The 18,675-nt window shown below is 45.3% G+C and overlaps 1 protein-coding gene across 1 annotated transcript in view; it reads left to right on the top strand.

Annotated features, from left to right (window-relative positions):
• Window positions 1–17,365, top strand: part of si (sucrase-isomaltase) — a 60,009-nt gene extending 42,644 nt beyond the window's left edge. Inside the window, exons 47-48 of the mRNA XM_076283119.1 lie at window positions 16,654–16,743; window positions 17,195–17,365. Coding sequence (XP_076139234.1) covers window positions 16,654–16,743; window positions 17,195–17,365 — 261 coding nt within the window. The remainder of the gene's footprint in view (window positions 1–16,653; window positions 16,744–17,194) is intronic.
• The last annotated feature ends 1,310 nt before the right edge of the window (window positions 17,366–18,675 follow it).

The raw sequence follows: 18,675 nt of genomic DNA, 5'->3' as shown, positions 1-18,675 counted from the left end.
ATGTATAGCGCCACCTAGTTAAACACAAAAAAGTAAAAATGAGGTGTTGTAATCGCAGGTATCTGTGACCTAACAAAGTCAAAACTGCACGAAATTGGAAGTGTAGGATCATTATGACACCCTCTGAATGCACGCCAAGTTTCGTGGAATTCCGTTCATGGGGGGCCACACAATAAATTAATTTATGTTACTATACACCAACTGGCCTGTAGTTGGCCAGAGACAGTTTTCTGTACAAATATGTGTACATTTAGTGACCGTACACCAACAAGGATTCCCGGGACACTGAAAGACCGGGGTACACGAAACTTGGTGGGCATGTAACTCCACATGGATAGCATGGAACCATCATTTTTCGTTTTGATCTGTAGCCCCCCCGCTGTAGTGGACCCCCCGAAAGCAGGGTAGGGCAGACACAGTTTTCTGTGAATATCTTGAGAACCGTAGGGCCTAGGATGACCAATTTTTTCCGTATGTTTGCCTCCAGGGGTCATGTTAACCCATTTCATGTGCACACATGTGCATAAACAGATACACACGCACACACATACATTCACAGTAATCATACATATGACACATACTCACACAGTAGACATATGTATGCATGCATGCACATGCACAAACACACATACGCAGGCAAACACACAAGCACGCACACACACACACACACACACACACACCCACACACATAAACATAAACGTGTACACGTACACATGCACACAATTCAAGAATTTCTCAAAATTATGAACAGGCAAGATGGGGGTGGGATTATATAAAATGTATTTTACATGTGAAATCTATGAACTAATCATGTTTTGGTACTTGTTGTCTAGCAGATACCAGTGAGAATTGAGTGTGCATAATGCAATTCAGTGAGACAGTTAGAATCATATATGCCTTTCACCTTATTAGCTTTTAGTTTTTAGCCAGCAGCCAGACCAGCAGATACCCTGACTTTGCTGAATTACTGAAGCTAAGCAGGAACAAAGGAGGAAATGAACACAATTTGCCAAGTGTGACTTATTTTTGTGGAAAAAATGTGCCGGACTGGGAGGCGGTCATATTTTGTACCGCTCTGCGGTACATCTAGTTATTATTATTATTATTATTATTATTATTATTATTATTATTATTATAATTGTGGAGTATGATCACTGTACCTTTAACTCTTCTTTCAGTCTTTGTGTCTCTCTTCCATTCACCAACTTATAAGCACATGCAGAAGAGGGAGAGAGAAAAAAAGATATTTCTGTTGACCTGTCAGAGTCTGCGCTGTCACAATCCCTCCAGACAGCCCCCAAATAACAGGCAATCACACAACTTCCTCACGAGTCATTTCACCATGTGACACCGCCGCCTCACCCACACAATTTTCCACGCGCTCCGACACCAATTACACCCCAGCCACATGTGACAGGGTAGAGCAGTGGGGGAGAGATTGGCCCCTCCATCTCTTCTCTTGGCCCTGCTCTTCAGATGGATTGAGGGGGCTTTGCATAGCGTCCTCCTCTAAATCAGACCTGCCACAGTCCCCCCTGGCTGCACTGCTGACTGCTCTGTCAGGGACTCGGCCGTTGGGCATTTTTCATCCAGAGTCGGTTTACTTCAGGGAGAGGGTGTCTCCTGGGTCGTGTGCGGTGGTGTTTATTTACCCAAACGGGGGTGGAACTGGGACGGGAGCACAGCGAGAGGAAGAAAGTAAAGGTGCTCGCATTCTACAGTTGGCAGTTGTTGGTTGGTTCAGCTCCATACTGCCTAGATAGTAATGGAAAATAATGACTTCATGGACTCAAACTCGAATAAATACTCCCAACAAACACTAACAAACACATGGTGTTTGTGTTTGTTGATGTTTCTTTGGTTCAGTGTGAAAGCACCTTTAAGAGCACTCAGATTTGTTGGTCCTGGACCAGGTAGTGTTTCCCTTGGTAAGTGCAAACCCTCCTAACATTTGACAGAGGAGACTGACTACTATTTTAAAGCCAGCGGTATTTATGCAGTGTGCACCGATATGACCTGCCTTCACACACTTCATCTGCACACAGCACTCGAGAACTCCTTTGGAGGACGGAGGAGGATGCCACACAGCTTCCTCTCCCATCAGGCAGGTGAGAGGCTAACTTCCCTCAACTCCTCTGCTCCTGAACAACAACTCTGTCATGACCTGACACTGCTTTGAGTGGCTAGAATAGGAGAGGGGGCTTTTCAGTGATGCACAGCCATTTAATATTATTTTTTGGTTGCCTTGGACAACAGGCAGTTTATACCACTGGTAACTGCACTTTGGCAGGCTTGTGCAGGGAGATCATTAAAGATAATCCCTTTAGGGAACTTTGACAGAGCTCATGCAATTAGAACTAATCAGTTTAAGGGTAGGCATTAAATCTAGTGCAAAGTGATATATCCGCTGCAGAGATGGATGACTTCTCTGTTGTCTGGCTGAAATGTATTATCAGCAATAAAAAAAATGTTTTGAATCAAAGTATGATACTGTATGTTACCCGTAGAGGAATGTCCAGGGACAAAAAACACTCACTGAGACACAGTAGGCCTCGTATGCTCTCTCATGGTCACAGTGTTCACCTATAAAATATTGTTCGGCCTACAGTCAACTACCTAGAAGATGTGCCTTTTCAGAAGAAGAAGCTGAAAATAAAAAGTGTGTGGGTGGGTGTGTCCATGCCATGTGTGTGTATCAGCATTAATCAAGGATCTGTAAAAAAATTAAAACTCTTTAAACAAACTGATAATTTCCTCAGTAGCGTTGCTACTTTCACTAGGCTAATGAACCTCAGCCTATCGTGTTGTGACTGAGACTACATATCCCAGCATGCCCACTTTTACAGTGCGACAGGGGCAGGCAAGTGGACATGAATTGACTCTCAAACTCCTTTTATGAGCCTGTCTGAACGTCCCTGAGGTGGAGTGGGGATTCCAACTGGCAGTTAAATCAAAGCCCTGTGCCAAGAGGCCCATCTAATTGATTAGAAGCTGCCTGCGTATGTTCGACAACAGCACTTTGCCATACCTGATACAATCACACCCCAGGCATCAGTTAGGAGAGGTAGACAGAGAAGGAGAGAGAGAGAGAGAGAGCCAGCCACATATTGAATCAGTGACTCTGACTTAAGCGTTGTCCGTATGTTTTATGGGGACGTGCGGACGAAGAGATCGTTTTAATGAAGCTCATCTGAATTGGTCTCTCTCCACCTGAGGAGGGCAGGTGTGCTTCGTGTGCAGCGGCGTAGCGATTATTATTGTCCCCATCAGTGCGTGACGACAAAAGGGTACTTAATCCTCATATCCATAAAAGATTACATGCTGACACAGTGTAATTGCGCAACGTGGAGAGATACTGTTCTCGTGAGAAGTCTCAAAGCTAAGTAGGACTACAGCCACTCCCTTTCCCCTCTCACCTGCAGTCATTATCTGCATCGTGCGCACAGAGACAGAAACACATCACTAAATCCGTCACTATTTCCTTTGCAAAGGGTTTCTGCCACTCAGGATTACACCTGCAGTGGTTTTTGAGACACAAACTGACTTTAAGAAAGAATGGATTCTCAGGTTGCTTGTGTACATTTACTTTTATAATGGCCACAATCGTAGACAAGGATTTTACTACTACTACTACTAGTACTACTACTACTACTACTACTACTACTACTACTACTACTACTACTACTAATTATAATAAATAATATCAAGGTTTGGATCAACTTGGGTATCAGAAAGGTCTTGTGTGACTACAGATGAATACAGTTTCCTCTTTTAGGCTTTTGGGCTTTGACATTATACGTAATAGCTCTATTTGTACTGTACTAGCCTACCGCACGACTGCATTCAGTTTACTAAAGTGTTTGTAGTTAATGAGGGTAATGTCATCCAAATTACAGTCATAAAAAACAACAACACCTCAGTATAAACTACCCTATTGGATATTCATTTACACATATAAAGTTGCTGACCTGTGTACATGTACAGTATGTGTACTATACTTGAAGACACTAAAATAAAAAAGGGCCTTGGAAATGAGTTGCCTGGTTCGTAATTGACATGGTGGCAAGCCGCTGCTAGCATATGTCCTTGCAAATTAAATCAACACAAAACAAATAATTAAATAAGGGCTGGGAGGGAAGTGATGCGGTTAATGAGTTAAATATCACTGAAGATGTGCCCCTGAGATCGCCTCATTCCTGGGTCATATCAGTCTTCAGTTTAGGCAGCCGGCGTGACTGGAGATGACCCACAGCCAATGAGCCGAAGTATTTCATTAATTAGGACAAATAGACATGTACTGTAGATGCATCACTGTGTAATGGCGTTCAGTCTGATCATTGGAGGATAAATTAGGCAGCAGGATCTTTTGTACTGATCGAAGACGCGGCACTTTTGTTTGTTTGTAAACAGTCAATAAGCCAAGATGCGGCAGCAATGCAACACTGACTCATTTTGTAAGATGGAGATATTGATCTTCCGAGATATGGCACTACTGTCATCCTAACCAGGCCCGATACCAAGACAGGGCATTGGGGGGTAATACCCCCCCCCCCCACCCCCTGCCGGGATTGTGATTCAAAATCTGATCCAGATCATCATGTATCGTTGGGGATGGTGACCCTCGACCTTGCCAGACCAGTACATTTAAGTCATGTGATACAGGTCGACATACACACAGAGGGAGTGATAGACAGCCTATTACAATACCCTTTAAGGGTAATAACCCAGGAAAAGGGCACATGCATAATGAACAGTAGGGATATGTCCCTACCAGTATATCGGGCAGATAGAATTGCCCCTTTACCCTTTGACCACCCAGACCATGTATCCTCTCAGAAGTCTTCAAGACATCCGATTTAGGAATGCTATTTGATCGGTTGAAATGTGGGGGGTATCAGTAGGAACACATCACGTGCAAATATCAATGAGAATGGCAATGTGCTAACAGTGGTAAGCTCTCAGGGCAGTCAGTCCATTCCTCAAGCATGGGCGAAATGGGCGAGTCTTTCAGATGACTTCCACTCTTCTGCACAGCACACATACTGTACTATCATTCTGTCAATGCCATGAATGAATTCAAAATTTGTCATAAGGCTCTCCCCAAAAAGAGTCTGTAATGAGTAACTGATGAATATGCGGCACAAATAATCTGTTTGAAAAGGGTTAGTTAGGCCACTTGCTGGACGTATTTAGTGTGAGTACCGCAGTGCAAAATTATTCAATGTGATTAACTGCTATTTTCCACATCATTGTATTTGAACGACATGGATACTTTTGCTGTTTTGGTGACAGTAGGAGGTGGCAAGTTGATGTAAAAATGTTTTCTCTGTCTTGATATTGCAATATTACTCTCCTGTTCCACATCATTCACTGTAGCACGCTGCTTGTTGTGAGTGAGAACTAAGTGAGAACTACTGACAGACAGCAGACATAGACAATGTGTGTGTGTGTGTGTGTGTGTGTGTGTGAAAGAGAAAGAGAGAGAGAGAGATTTATCCATGGCTGATTATTTGTGATTGGGAGCAGAAGGCTGAGCATAGAGGTTGGAGACGGAAGTTGGGGTGGAGCCCACCTCTACTCCAAATCCTCTCCCGGCTGCCCTCCGCGCTGATTGGGGTCACTGGGTCTGAGAGGAAACACATATTCAGATCATTCTCCGTCCACCACACTGGCTCATAGACCAACACACACACTTTATTGTACGCTTACAGAGCAATGGAGAAGTCTTGTGATATAACGACAAGGGCCTCAGTGATACATGTGGCGGGTATTATCATTTGCATGCACCTGGAACCTGATGCTGGTTGATCATTCTGAATGCCGTTTGTGTCAAATAGGATGGCTCTGAGACCGCCATCTTTCTTTGGCACCATGAAGTACCTGCTGTAGAACCCACTCTGTGTGTCTTATGTATGGACCAGCTGAATGCCGTGCCTTTCGACTGTGTGTGTCGGGGGGGGTAGAGAGACAATGTTCATGCCGGGGCTCTCCGAGCAACTGGCAGACGCATGAGGGTACCCACAGCATGAAGTCGAGGGGTCATTCTCAATGCGGTGAGATGACCAGGCGTGCCCGAGGAGTCTGGCCTCATCAACAGCTCCCTACTGTAGGCGCTGGAGAAGCACTGAGGTGTTCATTAGCCGGCACAACTGCCCCACACATGGGAATGCCTTCTCTGCCAGAGTGGCCATAATGTCAGCAGGTGAGGCTTGCCACTGCTCGAGGAAGACAGCCACCGCCTCATCGACAACGGACGATAAGTGGCGCCGCCAGGCGTAATCCTGTACTCGCTGTGCGTATAATTTTTCAATATTTTATTCATGAAAATCATTCAATATTAAAACAATAAAAATAGCCTGTGTACTGTCTTAATTGAAACATGCTTCACACATAAATGATAGCCTATGTTTAGGGCAAAGAGAATAGACATCTCAACATAAGAATACTTTAGAAGATGATGATTGGTGTAAACTTTGTCACGACATGATGAGCAGTCCTGGGGCCTATTGCACAAAACTAGGATAAGGGATTAAGCCGGGATATCTTGGTTATCCTGGCTCAATTTATCCGTGATCCAGGTGCACAAAAGCGGGATAGGGGGCAGCAGGATATGTTATGGTATAAGTTACCATGGCGATTTATTCTTTGGAGCTAGCCTGCTCCAGACCAGGCTAAGTTCCAGGATCTATTTAATCTCATCCCTTATCTCAGTCAGCAGTCACCACAAACGGAAACCAATAATTATTCCACTGCCCACTACACATTGTTATCACATATACCTAGACCCATTGTCATTATTTAAACGTTTGTGATCATTAATTAACTTTTACATACTCGCCATTCCCGACCTGTCATGCGACAATGTGACATCACTACCATTGATGGTAGTGACATCACTAACCATTTCGCACGTGGTGGTCGCGGAACTATTTGCAATATTCTCCTAAACAGAGGTGTTGCTGTTTGTTGCTGTTGTGAAAAGGCTATCGCTACCTACTTCACACCGTAGAAGAAGCAATGAAGCCGCTAGTTGCCATGGTGAATCAGTGAATCTGTGATCGGTGGCGGGGTCTATTTGAGGGAGCCGTGAGCGTGCACTTATCCAGCATAGGTTTCACCTGGCTTGATGAATCCGTGTCTGCTCATCCTGGCTTGCTCGTTGTGCAACCAATTAAGCCTGTACGCTCTTGTTTTGGATTCATTGAGCGCAGCTCAGTAACTTATCCCGGATGTCTTAATTCTGCTTTTGTGCAACGGACCCCTGGTGCTTAAAAACGCAACGTTAATCCATTTAAAGCAATGTTCACGTCACGTGAGCCAGAGCCGATACCTATGACCAGAGCTGCTTGCTCTGTAAAGGTATTTCTGTCCCACCCAAATTGCGTTAAAATGGTGTGTTTAGCAGCCAGAAGTTAAAAAAAAAAATCCCGGGGGAGAATCTCCCTCAACCCAGAAATTTTGAAAAGCTCGAAATACAGTAGGGTAGCCATGCACCCGTTTTTTTGTTTTTTTTTGGGGGGGGGGGGATTAGCGTCCTGGGCCATGGTGCGTACTATGGAATACAACCCTAGCAGCGCCCCTGTGGACGATTATTTGTGAGGCAAGCCCCAAAGAAGCTCAAAAATGTCCAATGGGAGGTCATTGCTCTTGACGCCCAGGGTGTCAGTTGAGGAGGGGGGGGAAGCCCCGCTGCAGGCAGCATCATGCATCAGAGAGCGAGACCGTCTTGGTGGCGAATGCTATGAGTCGGGGAGGATGGAGCACTCGGGCTCACACACTATGGTACGGAAGTGCTTCAAGGGCTCCAACTTGACACAGTGGGTTGGCGAGCAAAGAGCAGTAATCTAACGTCATACTCACCTCATTTGGCTGCCTTGAAAAAGCATTTCTTTCAGCTGGCCTTGCTTTGGTTTTTCAAGGCGAGTCGGGGAAGCCAGCGAGGCTCGGGCAGAGGACTTTGAGTCCAGCGTGCTGGTGAGTGTAGTATCTCTGCCCGGTTGGAGGCTTTCTTCGAGCACCATGTGAGGTCTTTGTGATTGCTGAAGACCACAAAGACGACTATTATAGAGACCATTACCTTCAAAAACCTCTTAAGGACTCACCTTTCAGAGAACTTCCTCTAACCACTAACAACCCAACACACTTAACTTGCACTTACCATGATGTTCCACTTTATCCTGTCTGTCAATCTTATCTACATCCCTTGACTCTGACCTGTTGCTCTATTTCTTCTGCAAGATAGTACTCATCATCATTACAGTAGTGTCTCCTATTCCCACTGTTTCTTAATTGTTCTTTATTATTTGTCACTTTGGACAGAAGCGTCAGGTAAATGAATAAATGACTTTCTTACATTAGACTGATCCAAATACTTGAAGGTTAGTGGATATGTCTAACTAAACCAACAGATTGTCATTTATGGGATGGGGAAAAAAAGACATAATACAAAGGCAAGCAGCAGGAGTAGAGAGCTTTGGACTGACAAGGGTCCTTAGTAGCAGCAGGAACCAATTTAGGGTTAGATCCCTTCAAGAGTCGGGTGGTTCCTCCTGTCCACTCAGTGGCACCTGGACTACCTGACAGCCCTCACCTGTCACTCATTAGGCCACAAGTTACTGAAGGTGTCCACGGCTCGCTGCTGATTTCACCCGGGAGACGTGTCTGCAGCCAGATTATCCAAGATGGGCAAAAACAAAATGGCCAGTCACTTAGGTACGGTTGATTGAGTTCAGGAAGTTGATGGGGCAGTGTGTATTCTACCTTTGGTATGGAGGGAGGACAGGGTAACAGAGCAGACCTACCAGTCTGCTGTGAGAAGACATTAGGGTCAAAAACCCAAACAGAGGTTAAGTAGATTTTCAAACACTTTAGCTCATCTCTTGCCTGATGTCCTCATTAACACAACTTGAAGGCATCTTTCATTAACACAAGGCTTTCACTGACTCTCTTGCGGCTGTTATACTCAGAGACAGATCAGAATTGGGGGGTATTCCAAGTATGTGGTTTAGTGACAAACCTGGGTAAGTTAACTCAGAGTAAGTAGTAAACCTTCTACAACAAGAGCCCTATGACGTTGCTTTGTTATGAGAATGAAGCCATGCAGCTCTTCTATTAGGAGGCTTACCACTTACTCTGAGTTAGCTTACCCAGGTTTGCCACTAAACCACGTACTTAGAATACCCCCATGGTGTGGTACCAGAATTGGGGGGTATTCCAAGTATGTGGTTTAGTGACAAACCTGGTTAAGTTAACTCAGAGTAAGTGGTAAACCTCTTACAACAAGAGCCCTATGACATTGCTTTGTTATGAGAATGAAGCCAGATCAGATCTCTGATGTGGACACTGCAGTAAGCTCAGCTCAGTCTTCAGAAGTTATTTAATCAACTATTCCGCCTTGATGCAATTTTAAAATTGTTGGCACGCCAGCACTTTCAGGACGCCTGAGATTATGAGATCCATGACAGGAGCTTCTCACCGTGATGAACTACTTCCTGTGCCTTTTGTGTGAAGTGCTGCCTCAAATGACCTCCGCATTCAGTCCCAGGGCTGCTTCAAACCTGACAGCCCAACTGACGAGGAGGAGAGTGACGCAGAGAAATGACAGCGGCCTCGTTTTGTCCAGCGCAGCTAAACTCCGGGCAGTGGAATCCCTCTCCCTGACAGCCTCTACAATGCGGGAGATGGTATAGCAGTCGATATCTCTCCTCTCACCCCTCTGATGGACAGAGCCCTCGGTGGAAAAAGGCTGCCTGGCAATTAGATCTGAAGAGGAAGGTGTGAGAGTGCGGAGGAGATGATGAGGCCTGTGCTGCCGCCGCAGACTTGTCTGTCACACGACAACCAGGCGGTCCCAGCCCGGATGCTAATACCAGCCGACGTCTTGGTGTTGTTTGGCCTGATGTGGTGCTGATCTGAAAATTACAGCTTTTAGCATTGTGCTCCCATTCTGCATGTCGCTTTTGTCCACACTCGTTCCAGCTTGTATTCCCATTCCTCTTTTCTTTCTCTCTCGCACACCCGTTCCTTCTTTCTTTCTACAGTATCTCTCTCCCTCACACACACACACTGCTATCTCTCTCTCACTCTCTCTTTTCATCTCAGTCTCTCTCTGTGTGCTTATTGTTTAATTGAAACAGTGGCCATTTTTTATTAGCAGAGCTGTATGTCTGCTGTGTAAATATTATGGTGTTTTTTTTTCTTCTATGAAATGTTCTCTGCAGCAATTCCTCCGCTTCACACCATATCCACACAGAACACCAGCAGCAATACATAAATGTTTACATTATCTTGCACCTTTAAGTAGTAATTGCTATCTCACTTTTCAAACGTATAAATATTTTTCCAAAAGCAAAATACCCATGGGAACAGGCTCTTCTCCCCAATTCTAGCACAAAGGTAAACCAAGCTTGCTTTATAAAGCGAGGTTAGCCAGTTGTAAGTAATTGCAAGAATGTAAAACCTTCCATTCTCAGAAAAAAAGTGCAACAAAAGCCCTTGAGCATACTGCATTATTCAGCATCAGCTTTTTGTCCCTTGCACTTACACACTTTTGAGCAAACATGCATCAGAGAATTAAACACTGCCACTGTGTGCTGGATATGCAAATAACAAATGCTGAGTGGGTTTGTGGGGAGGGGGAAGGGATGAGAGAGAGTGTGTGTGTGTGTGTGAGAGAGTGTATATGTATGTGTTTGAGAAAGAGAGAGAAAGTCAGGGAGAAAGCTAGGAATACTTGGCCTTCTGTTACAGTGCTTTTTCCGACCCTCAACTGCTTTGCCGCAGTCTCATGCATACTATCACATAAGATGATTTTTATGACATAATAAAGCAAACAATATGAATTGTTACGATAAACAGGCCTGCTGGGAAATTATGCTATATGGTGTGAGGCTGGCAGGGTCTTAAATACTCCATAAGGTGGGAATACAGCCTGCCTTTACAGCAGAGATGCTCTGTGTTAGCACTCCAGCTCTGTGTGGTCTCAGCTGACGATAAAAACATATATAGAAGAGATGAATGCAGGAGATTGCATCTCTACATTCTACTGGCCAGCAATTCTCTCTCTCTCTCTCTCTCTCTCTCTCTCTGTCTCTCTGTCTCTCTCCCCATGCATCTCTCTGTGTCCACACATGTTTGATTGCTAAATGTGTCTGCTGTGTCAGTCTTTGTCTCCCTCGCCTTGTCTGTCTTGTACCTCCCACAATGGCGGATCAGCCTCACTAAAAGGGCACAATCACTCAGACAAGTGGCTTGATTTCTATCTCGGCGCTCCCCACCTGGTCTCCCAGGGAGCACTGTGCTGTGTGAATCACTCCTGGGCCTCCACGGGCCATCACAGCAGCGGGGAGCCCCACGGCGCTCTCCATGGTGCTGAATCTACAGCCTCCTACACAGCAGCTATCCCACCATGCAGGAGCAGAGGTGGATTTGTATGGAAAAACAGCTGTAGACCTTAATGGCTAATTGGAAGATGCTGCTAGATTCTTGGAGTCAAGGTTCTACCTTTTGTTTGTAATCTGTAGTTCTATCTTTTGTCTGTAATTGGTATTATTTGCCTCATGTTTGGGTACAAGCGTACCAGAGGCTTTTTTTCCAGCCCTGTCTCTCTTTCTACCATTCTCCTTTACCCTGTTTATCACTTTCTGTTTTATTTTCTGCCATGCTGCCTTTCTCCACGCAGCGCAGATGCTTTTTATTGTCACATTGTCGTGTGCCTCAGTGTCAAAACATCCTCCGAGTGTGTGAGCCGTCAAACGGCAGCTGATCGCAGAGGCACTCGGGCTGAAAGGCAGGTGGAGCAGAGATGATCACACACACAGATACGCTATTCAAACAACCCGGAAATCCTTGAATGAGAATTGCTGAGGCAGAAAGAGCCAGTAATTAATATGAGAGAGACTGAGAGAGAGGGAAGGAAAGAGAGTGAGCGAAAGAGAACAAGAGAGAGAGAGAGAAAGCAAGTGAGAGGGGAAGAGAAGGTACATAGACAATCGCCAGGCAAGTTCTGGTTGCATCATTTCATGCATCAAGTGCATTTAATTAGCAGGCCTTAATTACAATTCTGCTTTAAAGCAACAATTCAGGATTCATCTAGATCACTTTCATTAACCACCTAAGTCTTCCCACTATTAGTTATCTACCTCGTCTTCCCTCGCCCCAAAAAGCCCCTCAAGGCAATTACTATACATGGGGATCCGTCTCTTCGCAGCTCAGCTTAATTAGCTTTCCTCTTCCTTTCATTTGTCCCCTCCTTCTCCTGCCCTCCTTCCTTCCTTCTCTCCGCCCGCTCTCTCTATCCCTCATCGGGAAAAGGGGAGACAGAATGTCCAAAAGGTCTTTGATGAATCACGTAGGTCCTAGAGCCGACCGTTGTTTTTCCAGGGCCAAGGGGCCAAACCATTTGTTACATCCTACTAAATTGCTGGCAACATTTAAATGTGACATATAGAGCATGCCACCATTAACAAGGACCTATAAAACATATGGATGCTCTTCAGCAAATGCCTGCCAAAAAAGCCCGTTGGCAAACAGATGGTAAAACAGGATGACAAATATTAGCATAGCACAGTGTTGAGGAAAATTCTTGTGATAAATATGACATCTTTCCAAGCATAAAGCATGTCTCGCTTAGTGAAATTAAACAGTGATTACATATGAAGCATTTAAAGTGGTTTCCTGTCATTAACGCCTGATGCACAGGCATACACAGACTTGTGTGTGTGTGTAGGTCAATACACACACACTCACTCACTCTCTCTCTCTATCTCTCATTCTCTCTCATATCCATACACACACACACACACACACATGCCCCGAGAGGGAACAAAGTCAATGATAGAACTCATTCTCCACCGACTCCCATGTGGAGAGATGGAAACCATTTGGACAGAAATTTGCATCATTATGGAAACGCAATTTCATCTCCACAATGAGGCCGCTAATGTGTTTACACGTCCATGTGTAATCAATACACATGTCCGAGGAGTTTATTAAAATCACATCACAGTTTGGGAGGGGGAGGAGGAGGTGAGGTGAAGTATGAGGACGCGTGGGGAAATTGGTTGTATCCCAGAGACACTTCAGCTTGGCTGAGCATGCCTGCGGGTCCCCAGGCCTGGCTCCACTGCCACTCTGGAAATGACTCATGCACACTGCTCTTTGGACTCCTCCAATCAGCATTCTTAGGAGATTGCACATTGCTGATGAGGTGACGATGGCAAGGGGAGATTTTTGAATTTGGTCTTAAAAAATCCATGGAAACAGAAAGCAGCAGAGCATTTCCAGGCTACACAGTGGATGTGTGCAGTAAGAATGTGGTACATGTATGTGTGTGTGTGTGTGTGTGTGTGTGTGAGTGTGTGTGTGTGTGTGTGTGTGTTTGTGAGTGTGTGTGTGTGTGTGTGTGTGTGTGTGTGTGTGTGTGTGAGTGTGAGTGTGAGTGTGAGTGTGAGTGTGTGTGTGTGTGTGTGTGTGTGTGTGTGTGTGTGTGTGTGTGTGAGTGTGTGTGTGTGTGTGTGTGTGTGTGTGCATGCACATGTGTGTTTGTGTGTGTGTGTGTGTGTGTGTGTGTGTGTGTGTGTGTGAGTGTGAGTGTGAGTGTGTGTGTGTGTGTGTGTGTGTGTGTGTGTGTGTGTGACCAAGGACACCAGGAGGCACCTCAGAAAAGAGGCTGATGAGCAAATAACTGTTTGTTGTTTTGTGTTGCCTTTCCATGCTCACCTGTTGCTCCTCTGGGGGCATTAAGAGCATTCAGCTTCTCTTCCCTAAAAACAAAAAAAGCCAGCACTCAGACGCTGCCGCTACATCGAGTGGCGTTTGGTCGATGAACCGTGCAATTTTCCTTTTTATGTAATTGTGATGGAATTACAGTTTCCCTTGAACATTCGGGAGACGAGATTACGGCCATTGAGACATAATTAGCTTTAATTATGCTTTTCCTCTTCTACCCTCCATCAATGAAGAGCGGCGTCTCCTCTCTTCACCAATGCCAGTCTTTCTAATATGGAGTCTTTATACGCATGTCTCTGCCTGCATACAACACACAGCACATACATAGAGAAGGAGTGAAAAACAGAGATAATCAGAGAGAGTGAGAGAGAGAGAGAGAGAGATGCTATATTGAATGAGGGCAGGTGACTGTGGGTGTAGGCACAGGCTGTTCTTGGAGATGATTTGGTGGAGTACCCTGCTCTGGCTGTGAGCTGTCAGAAATAAAATAATAATTGGCTTTTAGAACACCTCCAACTGCGCTGAGTAATCTCCTTTTAAAAAGAGGCGCTTTAATGGATGGACAGATCTGGCCAGCCATAATAGTCTTTTTTTCTGTAATGAGGGTTAAAGGAAGGGCAAGAAAGGAACCTCGTTTTTTAAGTTGAAAACGACTCCTCTGCACGGCATTTCCCATACTTTTCGGAGTGCAGTGATGATGCAGTCATGAAAGCCATGATTTGCCCTGTCACTCATTTACAAATTGCTACTCTTTTTACTCAAATTGCTAAAAAAAAGACTGATCCGTTCATCAGGAGACGGGGGAGTAGGCTGTCAGGCTCTTTCTCACAGAAAACAGCCATCCCCCTGATACTTTAGTCCCAGCACTCACTTTGCACCCTTTCACACACTCATTGACACACACACACAAACACACACACACACACACAAAGACACAAACACACACACACACACACACACACACTTGCACAAACACACACAAACATAGATGACGGACAGATCTACAGGTAACCGTGGTACAGGTGCACTGCTCAGGATGTATCATTAACAGACCTGATGCAACAACTGGAGATGTTCTGCCTCTTTGTGTCAGTGACTACCGGTGCTAGTGAGTTCTTCTGTGTTTGCGCTCCTCCCTTGCGTCCTGTTTCTTCAGGCAACAGTGAGAGCTGGATGGGACGCAGCTGTTGACCATGCCACACTCATATAGCTGGCTGTATACTCTCCGGTTACACTACATTTAAAATGAATGCTCTTAATGGCAACGTACCTTTGTCTATGTAATGGTATTAGTCTCCGCTGGTCATTTATGGGATGAGGGAGTGTGTGTGTGGATGGATTAGCACGGCCCCCTCCAGGAATAGGGCCACGAGCACGTAGGAATGCAGATGAATCAGTGGAATGAGTTCACACCAGCCCCCTCACCTCTCAGAGCGCTCACTCCGGCTCCTCCTCCGGTAAAGTTCATTTCAGGACGTCTGCACGCCTCAGCGCAAAGTCTGCTCGGCAAATGGGAATAGCTGGACAAGAACTGCATGCTGGCTTGGATTTGGTGTGTGTGTGTGTCTGTGTGTGTGTGTGTGTGTGTGTGTGTGTGTGTGAGAGAAAGAGAGAGAGAGAGACGGACAGAGAGAGACAGAGAGAGAGAGAGTATGCATTCATAATAGCTTTTCATAATGACATTTTTGATGTAATCACAGAAGTAATAAAGTCTTCATGGCCTTAGTGGATTGAACCTCTGTTCTGTAACAATGTGCTTTGATTTGGTATTGTTTGGTGCATATTTTGGGGTCTGTGGCAAAAAAAATGTAGCCTATTGAGTGTCAATGCAATCACAATATGTTCACAATGACCAAAATATTGGGTAAGTCTTGTCTTTATCATTACCTACAACAGGTCTACAACAGCCTAACGTGAGGCAGGGATTCATGGGGAGTCAGGGAGAGAGTGGGGAGAAACTCAGATAGGATTACTGTCTCATACCTTGTCTCATTGTGTTGCCTGCTTCTTAACATGGTGCAGTTGTTAACAACAACTTAGCCCAGTACCCAGTAAGGACATTGGCTGTCTACAAGACTGTCTACAAGCATTTAGGGAGTGCTGAATGGAGATATGCTAACCAAACACCATTGATGTAGCTGTTGTACGTGGATGCTGTTACATTTGTTCATATGCATATGATTTGTAATCGCTGCTGTAAGGCATGTGGGACACGGACCCCGAGACTGGCCACTCAGCCTCTGATCAGGGCATAACAAGTGGACACAGTGTCTCCAGATGCATGTTACTGGCACTGAACTTTCTCTCTCTCTCCCTCTCTCTCTGTCTTTTCTTTCCCTCTCTCTCTCTCTCTCCCTTCTTCCATCTCTTGATCCCAAGGGCAATCAGCAAAGATAATTAGAACAGTGCTCAGACGCTACGCCATGGCCTTTTTATTTTTCCTGGGTGCTTTAATAAAATATTAAGGCTATTAATGATTACAGTGTAGACTTGTGCAGAATGTATTATTGATGGTTTGGATAATGTAACTTTTATGATGCTCATAAATGGGAAGACAGCATTAGGATATTTATTATTAGCTGACTTACTTTTGTTTGGTCTTTTTTGGGGGTGGGGGGAGCACGATCTAGCTTCTCACGCACAGCAAGTTCAGCCACGGCAACATTGTGGAACTTCTGTGGAGTTATTAAGTTAAACATCTATAGACAAATCACTCTCCATTGAATAATTGCCATTGAAAGAAAATAAACCAATTTTTACCTTGAGTGCAGAGTGAATTGGTACAACCTGATTATACATAATACAAGCACATTCTTTTGTCAAAAATGTGCATTTCATATTTGCTTTTATTGTTGCTATTATGATTGTTCTCTTTAGTCTGAAGTTCTGTGTTTTGTCTATTGTGTTGTTGCTGCGTGAGGCAGCCTTGGGCCCTTGGAGAGCTGCAGTTCGGCCTCGTGGAGGGAACCGGAGAGATGAGCACTCTTAAAGATGGCTCCTCTGAGCTGCATGGGGCTTGTTTGTTGGCATTTTCAATTGGCAGCAGTTACCTCATCAGGAGCGAACTATCCACTTTTTGTCTCAAATCTTTCTCTCCAACTGTGTGAAAATCTTTGTGTGTGTGTGTGTGTGTGTGTGTATGTGTGTGCATGTGACTATGTATTGGTGTATGTGTATGGTTCTGTGTGTGTGTGTGTGTGTGTGTGTGTGTGTGTGTGTATATATGTGTGTGTTTGTGTATGTGTATGTGTTTGTGTGCTGTTTGAAAGCCACTTTACGAGACGAGAAAGAAGCATTAAGCCAGTGTCGCCAAAGGGGCAATGCAGGGTAGGGGAGACAGGAAAAGCAGCAGGGCCCCTCATCTCCCTCCCTTCCTCTCCTCTCTCCTCCTCTCCCCATTTAATCCATGGAAACAGAGAGCAGCAGAGCCCTCCTCCTCTCCTCTGGCTCCTCTCTCCCCTCCAGGGCCTCATCAGCAGGCTCGGAGCCGTGGAGCAGCAGGTGCAGCATTCCCGCTCCGCGGCCCTGAGGACTCCACTCCAGCACATCCACCCCAGGGTGGCAGACGTCAAAGGGTCCCCGGGGGGTGGCAGTCCATTTGGCAGTGGCAGACGAGGGGGAGAGAACTTCACGTAACAAGTTGCCTCCACACACTCTTCAATCAACCCACTCCTGGACACTTAAGTGTGGTTTTCCCCTTCCACATACTTGTTGGTGGGGGGGGGGTGTAGTCTTCTCATTGCCAATGGAGGCACTGGAATTGAATGCGTATGAGGGGGCCCAGATGGAATCTGCCATCACTGTTATGGTGCTAATGGAGTTCAGTGAGAGTGCCTTCCACATGGTCGCTGTCCAGTGTTGTGGCTGGTCCTGAGCCAGTTAGCGTAGCAGCAGATGATGCTAACCCAGGCTGAGGGCTCATTGCTGTTCAGGGAGCATCTGAGGCTTCTCTGCTGTAGAGTGGCCTGACAGCGGAAGAGATTGCCATATTTTGACAACCTTGAGGTTGCAGAGCACTTCAACAACATGGGCGATGTTGTGATGTATGTCGGACGTGTTTCATTTGGAGTTTGTTGTTGTTTTTGTATTTCCCCCAATCCATTTGTCTTTTTCCAAGTTGAATGATGGCTGTTCTAAAGTAAATGGCTTGAGAATGGTTCAAGGGTCCCTCAGAAAGTTGGTAAGTTCAGAAACTCACTAGAGGTGGAGAGGGAGGGGGAATGACTGTCAGGGGAAGTTTTTGGACAGAAACAGAGTGGTTTTGAGCTGGACTGTCTGACAGAGCTGATGCATGGGGCCGGGCGCTGACCGGCTGAGAGGGAGGGAGGTGAATACGGAGCGTCAGTCTCACAGACTCATCCTTCAGAGCCCTCTTCACAGATAAACAGCCAGAGCTCACTCTCTCTCACTCTCTCTCTTTCTCTCTCTCTCTCTCTCTCTTGTTCTTGCTGTCTCTCAACACCACTTCCTGCATGGTAATCATCATACAATAACCTTTACAGAGAATGTAAATAATCCTGACAACACCAAGAACCACACCGTTGAGGATGATGATGGTATTCTGGTGGTGGTGGTGGTCAGATTGAAGGCAATTTATCTTTAAAACCTTGAACCATAGTCAATAATGATTATGATGAGGATGACATTGATTGATCATCATGAAAAGGTCAGAGCCATGATTAACTACCCACATAAACAATTAGCACTCCTCATGCCTGCCGTTATCCTCTTCCTCCTCCTCATCATCATCCCAATCATCATCACCACCATCATCGTCATCATCATTATCATCATCACGCCAAGGTCAAACCAAAGTTATAGTATTAAAACACCTGAAAACAACTGGAGTGCATTTGACCTTTATCTACAGACACATTAGACACTAACCACTTACTGTATACACTTCAAACTAAAGATTCCACACAGGCGAAGCAGACCAGATGGCG

The sequence above is a fragment of the Alosa pseudoharengus genome, unplaced genomic scaffold, assembly GCF_046254945.1.
Source record: "Alosa pseudoharengus isolate Yale_2024_CS ecotype anadromous, Long Island Sound unplaced genomic scaffold, YU_APseudo_1.1 YU_APseudo_1.1_scf_13, whole genome shotgun sequence".
In the NCBI taxonomy this organism is placed as follows: Eukaryota; Metazoa; Chordata; class Actinopteri; order Clupeiformes; family Clupeidae; genus Alosa; species Alosa pseudoharengus.
This window is presented reverse-complemented; position numbering and strand designations above follow the sequence as displayed.